At 34.3% G+C, this 10,689-nt stretch overlaps 1 protein-coding gene across 1 annotated transcript in view; it reads right to left on the bottom strand.

Annotated features, from left to right (window-relative positions):
* LOC107588797 (nectin-3-like protein) overlaps nucleotides 1-8,902 on the bottom strand; it is a gene marked incomplete at its 3' end in the record, with an annotated part of 45,172 nt that extends 36,270 nt beyond the window's left edge. The window contains exons 1-2 of the mRNA XM_016277031.1: nucleotides 8,806-8,902; nucleotides 8,586-8,678 (exon numbers count right to left, since the gene is read on the bottom strand). Of these exons, the coding sequence (XP_016132517.1) occupies nucleotides 8,586-8,678; nucleotides 8,806-8,902 (190 nt within the window). The remainder of the gene's footprint in view (nucleotides 1-8,585; nucleotides 8,679-8,805) is intronic.
* Between the last annotated feature and the right edge of the window lie 1,787 nt (nucleotides 8,903-10,689).

Here is a 10,689-nt window from a genome sequence, read left to right as displayed (position 1 = left end):
TCTAACAGTAGGCTATTTAATATCTGTTGTTCTCCGGTTGTCAGTCAGAATTACAGTTCTTGCATGAACATAGGCCTATACCCAAGCCAATTTATTATTCTTTCCTTTTTTTCTTAGTGTTTAAAATATTTATTTTGAAACAAATTAATTAATTACTTAAACAGACTTACTGGGTGAGCAGGGTAGGCTAAGACAGCTGTCATATCATACCCTGCCATGCCCAGCTGATGCAAAGGATAGAATTTATATCTACACAGAAGAAATCCCTGTCTAGACTCTGCCCAGGTATGAGTTGTGTTGAGCTATTCATTAGCCCGTTTGTTTGATGAAAAAAGACTAAATGTAGTTGCAATAAATGCGTTAAGAATCCATCCAACTGCAGCAGTGGAGGACTATTATTCTGCTGCGTGATACTGCGGAAGAACTGAAGGCGGCACGGTTTGATCTTCGGCTGACCAATCAGCAGAAAGGGTCAATTAATTCCTGCCCACGTGTAGAAATCGAATATTCAAGCTGTTTATTAATTTTTCCACCCAAGAAAGAAAAACGAAAATTTAAGCTGAATTCTCGTTTTAGAAAAATACGAAAATACGAAAAAGGAGCCGTTTTCTCATTATTCTACTTTCAATATTAAATTAAAAAATGAATGATCGAATGATACACGGATTCTCTAAAACTCAGCAGTTTATTCCCTCTCATTATCCATGCAAAAAAAAGGGTGATGTGAGAAAAACCAACAAATAAAAAATTAAGCTTGACCACTAATGTGCATAACAAAAACCAAAGAAATATTTGTGGTTAAACAACTGATTCTCTGACTTTTACCAAAGCTGCTAAATACAGATTGACTAACAGACAGACACCATTGTTTCAGTTTGCCGTCAGTCTTCATTGGATGGGAGTTTGAGTGAGAGGACAGTGTGACTTCAATCGAACTGCCTCACATTTGGTCACAATGCCAGTGGTGTACTAATGAATGTCAGAGCCCTAAGAGACATGACATGCAACAGCTGTACTTGACATACCAACAATAATTGGCTGTGCTGTATTGTGGCCATGTGCTATGGTCATTCAATTTAGTGAGAGGAACCATACTGCTAGAGGATCTTACTAACCCGACTACTCGTATACTGCCAGAAGGGAATATAAAGTTATCATAGTTCATGACCCCTAATAGGACCTGATTGCTGGACCTACAGACACTACTGTGCAGAACAGAGACAGTACGCTCAAGGCTTGTACAAATGTTGAATGCATTAAGGATGATTATATTAGGCTCCAAAAGGAAATCATAAATATTTAAATATATTTGTGGTTGGATGCCCCAAAGAAAACTCTCTGTCCTAAGAATCAATCTATGTGGGAGTAAAACCACAGACTGAGAAAAAAGCGCATTGCTGAAACTGGCTTTGCTCAGAAACAAAGTGTTGACACGCTGTGAAACAAGAATAACTTTAGTCCACTGAACCAGTAGCGCTTATGTTACAGTCAAGTTAGTCTTCAAGTATTAATGAGACAAGTGCACATGAACACATCCACAATGGTGGAGAACTTACGGTTTGGGGGTTTGATAATTAAAGACCCCCGGTGGTGAAAATCATGTTGTTTACTTATCTGGTGTTTTTAAAATGTTTGAAGACAAACCATATGCAAATTCATCAGTTAACCCCATTGCCGAGCATTTTTTCCTTAAAATTGCAGCGCACCAAAGACAGTCTCACAAATTTAAATTGAAACTGCCCATTTCCTGCCATCACAAACATGTAAGCAATCCTGTCAACTTCGGGGGTGGGGCTTTTCATATCATTATCATATCACGGGAACATGGTTTGTGTAACATTAACAACACATTATTAGCTGTTTGATAATGCAGTCAAGCCAAAGGCTTATGGTATCAATTACTGTTGTGTCCGACACTGTAGATAGCGATACATAAAATGCATTATCATTCTGATCTGATCCGAGTGAAAGTGGAGTAGTTAGTCCGAGCTGGTGTGATTAAGTGGAGGCAGGGACTAATTTGCATATCCACATATTCTAAACGAGGTAAGGGTGTAGAGTTATATTCAATCCATTTTAAGGTATGAAGAATTTAGAGACTGCATGGGGAATTAAAATAATAATTGTGGAAACTAACTAGTTTTGATAATTTAATATATAGGCCCTACATGCATTGTTTTGTACCGCAGCTAAAGAATAGCAATAAAGCTTAGCAGAAAATATCTAATTTAAACAGTTTATAAGACGGCAGCACTTACTGTATTACACAAAACCCTATTCTTTTTATTTTGTGACGCGGAAATAAACTATTTTCTGTTAATGTAATGAGACTTCCAATTCATTAGCCACTATAGGTAAACAGGGAACGCTACAAACTAGTGAGTTCATGATTATTGTTTTTGTACAGCTAAAATAACTTGAAACAAGTGGTGGATATATAGCAATATATACGGTATACTTGTGATAAAATACCAAGATAAAGCAAAAACTCAATTCACAGCCTTTGCACTTCATTTTGTTGCATTCGCGCTAAAACGCTTCTTATTTGTATTGGAGAGTGAACAAGACAAAATAATACATTCAATTTCTCAACACACCCATTTTATTCCAAACAAAATCACATTGTAATTATTATTTTGAACCCAAAAAGAAAAACTTCACAGAAAGACTTCCAGTTCTGATAGAACAAATCAATGTTTTAAGGCCACCTGACTTGTGTTTATTGATATTTGGTAACATATCTTAATCATACTCTTATTAGTCATAAAACATCTGAAAGCTGATATATTTACGTTCTTGGAAACAATGAAACAAATCTCTGAGTGCCAAGAAAGCCTCCAACTTAATTCAAATAAAACACAAACATTCCCTCCTCCCTCAGTCAGGCTCATTTCCTTCTTCCTCACTCTCTATTGCAAGTCTTTTTTCCAACCCATCACATCTGATTAAAGACTGGCACTTAAAAGAAAAAAGGAATCATTAATGTTAGCGTTAAAGATGTCACACATTGCCGCCCCTTCACACCAAAATCAAGACCCAAACAATGAGGCCTTTACTGAGACTCATTTGTCTCCACCTGCCATTTTGATATCTTGACATCTTTTGAAACAAAACAAAGAATGCTTTCCATAAGATGCCATTAACATTATGAGAGGGGGGTCAAAGGCAAACAATGCGAGGGTGAATTGCTTATTAGTGGTGGCAAATTCTTCCGTGCTTGTGTTATTCATCCCTGTGTGTGTGAATGAACAATGGGTAATTTAGGAGCTGTCTTAGAAAAAGTGCCACTGCTTCGCTCCAACAGACTAAAAGAGTGCTTCTATGTTGTGTGCTGCTGACTACATTTAGTTTGAAAGTGGCAATTTAAATTCTTGCACATGGAGTAACAAGGTGTATATGTATGTGTGTGGACAGTTGTCCCATTCAGTTTTCACGTGGCAACTGAAACTGTCTTAGTTCCCATATATATTAAAAACTAACTATTGAACCAAATGAATTGTTTGTCATATCTGATTTGCATATGGATGTTGAAATGTAGTGCAGTCAAAACACATGGAACTACTTCATTAGCCGTGCAGAAAACTAATCAAGACTTGTCACTAGAATAACTGTACTAGAATATAAGTAAAAAAGTACTAGAATAACTGTTCTTCTTTTCTATACTTAAGTATTTTATTTGAGTATATAAGGAAATTTTAGTACTTCAATTTAGGTCTTTAAAGTACAAAGTACATTTCATTTTGTCAATCATATTGGGCTAATAATCCAATTTTACTTGAAAAGTTTACATTTAAATATTATAAAATACTTATGTTACCATTTATGTGTTTGGGGTTGGTATTCTTTTTTAATGAGAAGATTCTTAAGCTCACCAAGGCTGAATTTATTTGACCAAAAATACAGTAAAAACAGAAATATTGTGAAATATTATTACAATTTAAGACAACTATTTTCTCTTTTAATATACACTGTAAAAAAAATGCTGTGGTTTTTACAAAATAATTTTGGCAGCTGTGGTTGCCAGAATAATTTTGTAAAAAATACAGAAAAATTGTAAACACATTTATGGCCAAAAACTGTAAATTTTACAGTATACAACTGTAATTTACAAACAAGAAAATTTGAATGTAAACCAGTAAATTCAACAATGCACACTGCTATTAAAATCTGTTTTGTACCTTTAACATACTGACAACCACCATAATAATGCAGGTGGTAAAAGAGAAAGCCACATGAAGAATCAAAGCTCATCACAAGTAGCTTCGCCACAAGCAGAAGTATATACTAATATATAGAAGGTGCACAGAGTCATCCATGCAAACACAAAACACCATCATGGTAACACACATTATACTTAAATAATGCATTCAACTTTCATTAAACAACAGAAGATGTAACATAAAGCCCAAATATACATAACTAATAACAAAAACTATTAAAAAAACATGATTATTTAAACAAAAAACTTTCAAATGTGGAGTGTCATGCAGGGAATTCTGGGAATATCAGTTTTTGACAGTAAATTATACATTGATTTGTTATTTTTACTTCTAAAAACTTAACAGCATTTTACTGTAAAATTACATGAAATGTCTGGTTAGATATTTTACAGTTTTTCCCTGTATAGTACGGGAACTTACTGTTAACCTATTAACAGTTTTTTTCCATAACGTTTTTACAAAATGTTACAGTTAAAATTACTGTAAAATGTCATTTATTATTTATGATGGCCAAGCTGATTTTTTTTCAGCAGCCATTGCTCAAGTCTTTAGAGTCACATGATCCTTCAGAAATTATTCTAATATGCTGCTCAAGAAATATTTCTTATTATTGTTAATGTTGAAAAAAATTCATATTTTTTAAAACAGCGATTGTTTTGTTTTTCAGGATACTTTGCTGAATAGACACTTCAAAGGAACAGCTTTCTTTTTTTTTAAATAAAAATTGCAACTATGTCTTTACTGATCATTTTAATCTATCCTTGCTTAATAAAAGTATTCATTTCTTTCAAAAATAAAAATCTTACAGATCTCAAACTTTTAAACGTAAGTGTTAGTAGTACATTTAAATTTACTCTTTTGCTTTAAGTTTTCTTCTTTGAGTATTCTTTTAAATGTCCTCAAGTAGCACATTGCTCTGAAAAACGATCCTAATCTGAAATCCAAGCTGGAAACTCATTTTAAATGCACTACATTAAGCATTATACCTCTGAACGCCTGATTAAAATGTGAGTTTCAAAACAAGGTGACTAAAGTATGGAATGTGAGCTGTTAATGAGGTTTCTCCGAACAGCATGCTATCTGGGTATACAAGGGCTAGGTTTTTGACTTTCATCCCAAACTCACTGAGAACTGTTTTCCTTCCCTTCTGAGTCTTAGTGTTCATGAATACACTAACAGGAATCTGTTCGCATTCTTTGGATCAGCACACACAATGACTCAGTTTGCGCAACATTACCAGAAATGTCAAAACCCTCTATATGTCCTCCAAAAAGTCCACTGAAACAAGTCTGCTAGGATGTGCCAAAATCAAAGGATGAGATGTTGTTCCTCAAGGCTTTCAGGGGGTTGAAATGTTGCCAACAAAGACACAGGACACTCAAGATGTCACAAAGGGAAGGACAGACAAACAAGACTGAATTAAAAAGCAAAGTAGCACAGCAGTTTGGTCAACATGAAACACAATAGACTTAGTTTACTTTCTCTGCACACTCCCCTTTTCTTCTTCACCCTGCCCACAAAATGGCAGACCAGAACACAAATCGGTATTGATAACCAAAACCACCCACTTTGAGCGCTTTGTCCTTAAGTTTGCTTGCATGTCAAATTCCATCGATTTAATACCTTGTCCACCTGAGTGACCATTAAAGTCAACAAGCAACATTAGCACAGGCGGGAAAGATTCTGATGCAATTTAGTGTCAGTTTAACTAAAAAAAAAATCAAGCACTTGGGACACACTTGGGATATAGATGATGAAAGCTATAGAGATGGAAAAAAAACACCATGCTGATAATGTAAAAAAATATTTTTTTAAAGTTGTAAATTGAAAAAAGGTTTTCGGAGTATGTTTTACAAGAAAATAATATTGACATTTTTCTACTTTAAAATTTCACATTTAATTCAATGTGTTGTTTGGCATTTCTATGTAGTTGTTTTTGAAATTTACTAGCAACTTCTGAGTGAAAATTGTTTCTACGCCTATCTTTGTCAGTCCAGCAATATTTTTTTCGAAGTTGTAAATAAAAGAAAGTATGTTTTACCAAAAAAACAAAAACAAAAAAAAAAATCAGTCTTTCTACTTCCAATTTTTTAACACTTTTAATTCAATGTGTTGCTTACTGTTCATTTGCAATTATTAGTGAAATATAGCAATTTATGAGTGAAATTTTTCCCTATTTTTTATTTTTTTTCTTTGACCAATTTTGTTCTATCAAAAAAAAAAAAAAAAAAAAAAAAAAAAAATCAGTCTTTCTACTTCCAATTTTGTAACACTTTTAATTCAATGTGTTGCTTACTGTTCATTTGCAATTATTAGTGAAATATAGCAATTTATGAGTGAAATTTTTCCCTATTTTTTATTTTTTTTCCTTGACCAATTTTGTTCTATCCTGGGAGAATCTATACATTTAAAAAGAAAAAAAAAACATTACATTAAAAATGTCATTTATGTGACTTCTTCAGTGATGAGTATGCTTGTATTTTTTTTTATTATAAATCATTAAAAAATGTCTGGATGATACAACTGTCTTGATATCATAATTAAGAAAAAGCCTCATTAAAAGAAATACATTCTTGAGAAGAAACCTTATTAAATAGTTAAGCCTCTTTCTGTCCAGTAAAAAGTAATGAGGCAAACCGACAATCATGTCAGGCAAACAACAGACAGAAACATACACGAAAACAAAACAAAAAGATTCACCCACCGAAGCCTATTTCTGTCAAAAGTTAACCCAGTTCAAAAGGAAATCCTTCTAAGGCTGCTGAATAATCATTACAAGTTCTACAATGAAGCTTCCCCGTCATACAAAACTTTGAACAAACCACATGGACTCATGCTCTCATGGGGTAGCATGCGGTCATATTTACAATAGAAATAAAATGCACCAAAACCACCTTCATGTCTCTGCAGGACCATAAGGACCCCACACCCTCCATGTCCTGTGATTACCTCATACATCAACAGTTAAGGAGAACGCAGCCGAGGCCTCATCAACATCACAGCACATGGACTGTGTTCCTGCACGGTAGCCCTCGTTAAAAGCTTCCACTGCTAACTAACAATTACAAAGACAGCATAGAAGATCACTGCACATAAAATGCTCTCTTTGTTCCAATGCCCAGACAGATGGGGCTCTCAATGCTGCAAGAACAGATGGATTAGATTCTGTAAGGAAACTAGAGGACGTTCAGCGCCTATCACATGAGCGATGGAAAGGAAAAGATCTAAATATGGTCAATGCATGTGTTGTACTGGAATATGCACCGATCTGATGTTATTGTGCAAGCATTGCAACTGACAATAATGACTGTGACTACGCAAACACAAGAATGGGAAATTAAATGACATGCTATGAATTCAATCAAGACAACTGGGTCAATGACAAACCTAAGTGAACTTGACACAGAGTCACGAGGGTCTGCAGGGGTCGGAACTTGTTACCATTTCTTACTTTATGCCCCCCAAAATATCAAAATGATTTAAATGAGTTCAGACAATAAAAACATGCTCATCATTGAAAAAGTAACTATGTAGGAGTTGCATTTTTTATGATTTAATGTTTTTTTTAAACACATGCCAAATTGTTATTGTACGTCGTAAAATATATTTTTTAATTATATTATATATTATATTATTTACAAGGTAAAAAGACATTTTACAACCTGAAGTATCGGGTTATTATAAAAACCTGAACTAAAACTGAAACCTTAAAAACTTTAAAGTAACCTTTAAAACTTTTTGTTCAATCTAGTTGCCAAGGCAACATTTCTCAATTTTAATTTAGGTTGAAAGTTGATTTACTAAAAAAGTCAAACTAAAACTGAAATACAAATCAATAAAAACCATATAAATGTATTTTAAAAAAAGTAATACAAATGACAAAAACACAATTATTAAAACTTTTTAATATAATATAAATATTTAAATAAAAATTCTAAATATGAATACTAAAAGGGATGCTAAAATAACACCAAATAACCTTCTTACCATGTCCAAAAAAGGATAATTATCTGATTTTTAAAAGACCATGACACAATCATGGAGGTCTCTATGATAATTAAAGATGCTAAACTACTCGATAAGTTTTTTTTTCCTCAAGAATTTTGTTCTTTTTTACGTTTTTTTTTTCATTATGATATCAGGACAGTTATATCACCCTGACATTTTTTACTTTTTTTCCAAGACAATATTGAATTGAATTCAAATTCAGAAAATAAAAACATGATCATCACTGAAGAAGTCATTGTATGTATGATTTGGATTTTTAATGGAAAATTAGTAGATCTGGATTTTTTTTTCTGGTCAGATATTAGGTCACTGACCCAATTCTTGCTGGAATAAAACTATTAAAGTGAAACATCATACCTGCTACATTATCATATTCACCAACACCACATTTTACTAGCATGGTGTTCTGATCAAGCTGGTTGACCAGTGGAAGCCAGCTAGTTAAGAAGCCTGACAGGAAATACAGCATCCAAAACACAACATATGCCTGTGATCAGCCATCCTGCTCTTTTCAACAAAGTCAATACACTCATAACAAGGAAAAGCACTTTCCCTGGGCTGAAGGTTACTGCATTACATCGTTTAATGGAGAGCAGCCCAGAGTTACAGAGCCTCTGATTATCACATCTTCCAGGATGGAAGACATTCACAGCAAAATTCTTCTCTGCGGTCATTGCATGTGCTTCGTGCTGCCTCAGCTCACAATAATGTCTAATAGTAATTTCCCGATGGACCTCCTTCAAAATTATCTTTTAATGTGATTGTTAGATTTCAGCCTGCAGTTATGTAGGCTAAGTGAGATTAAAATGAAGTACAAAGACAGGCTGGATGATGCAGCAAACATAATAAGAGTCAGTCCATCTAAATTGGCCTGTGAAAGTAAGCATGCATTCTGGATCACTATTGACATACATCAGGGATGCACCGAATATTTGGCCGAAAACAGCAAAAAAATATATTTCGGTGTTCGGCCGAATAAGCGAAAAGGCCGAAAAATATGTACCGAACAATGACTAACACGATCAAATATAGGCACGCACTAATGCAGCAAACATGTCGGCAGTGTGAACGTATTTAAAACTATCAGAGAAAGACGCAGAAATCATTACAAGCACCGACAGCGAGAGACTGTTTAGTGCTGCATCACGTCTCCAATGAGAAGAAGAGGTGGCTGAAGCTGGTGGTTAGGCTACTGTACGATGATTGAAATCGCGAAATTACCTTTAAACGATTAGCAAATCAACTGAGATCTTCAAAGAATCAAGAAAATCAAAGAAGCACTGAGATCTTCCTGCGGGTTTCTGCCAAAATAAATGCCGAGAAAAAGCAACAACTCCATTGACATTCATAAATGATAGTATTGTAATTTTACTGTCATTCTGTAAAATAAAATAAAAAAGTAAGACAATACTAATGATAATAATAATTACCCTACAACAGCTCTATTAATACATTTATTATAACATTCACACATAGTGTTCAAATTGCGATCTGTAATATATTCTAATGTTCTAAAAGAAGTATTTTCTGCTCAGCAACTTATTAATTTTAAGTTATATTGTGCTTTGTTGGTATAATGTCTACTAGAATGAAAAAAAAAAGTTCAGTGTTAAGTAAATATTTTTAAATTGTTGTTTTGTAACTGATTTTTTATTTGAAAAGCAGGACAAAACAGTAAAAAGCACATTTTGGCAATTTAATTAATGCAATGGTGAAAAAAACAATGGCAAAATATGGGCCTACATGGGGGGAAAATGTGAAAAACCGTGTTCGGTATTCGGCCTTCGGTTCGGTATTCGGCCTTCGGCCCAGTGTTTCATTTTGTTCAGCGTCGACCAAGAATTTTCATTTCGGTGCATCCCTAACATACATTGGTCTTTTCTATGCTCTATACAAAGCAGCCAAACTTTAGTATCTTTTCAAGAGGGGAGCCAACAAAAAACAATTAGCCTAAATCACATCTGGCGATCCATTCAGCATGCAGCAATGAAATAACACAGGCTAGCCCATATTTTTGTGACGTATTACTTGCATAATGGAGGAGCTGAGCCTGCATTGCTTTCACCTTGGTCTAATTTTTCTGATCAGGGTGACACTTGCTGACTGTATTTCCATAACATAAATCTTTCTCAATCTACAGCAAGGAGGCTATCACAAACACCTTGTCCTTACGTGACAATGGATTAGCCTGCATGTCATTTGCCGATAGCGACCACAGAGAATGGCCTGTCAACTAAATGTATACTTGAAATGACCCTATGCAATCAATTGGCACACTACAGAAAAACAAACTGCTGATTTTACAAAGCCTCAAATCCCATTCTCTGTTCAAATTACATACACGTTGGATTTATGATACATTCATGAAAAGCCATACATCGACTAAAAGAATTCATCGACCCAGAGCAAAATCCTATATTGCAGCAAGACATAATTAATCCAATTGAATGATGGTAAACTG

Source organism: Sinocyclocheilus grahami, unplaced genomic scaffold, assembly GCF_001515645.1.
Source record: "Sinocyclocheilus grahami isolate Dianchi unplaced genomic scaffold, SAMN03320097.WGS_v1.1 scaffold107.1, whole genome shotgun sequence".
Classification (NCBI taxonomy): domain Eukaryota; kingdom Metazoa; phylum Chordata; class Actinopteri; order Cypriniformes; family Cyprinidae; genus Sinocyclocheilus; species Sinocyclocheilus grahami.
The sequence above is the reverse complement of the archived record's forward strand: the minus strand, read 5'-3'. Positions and strand labels throughout refer to the sequence as shown.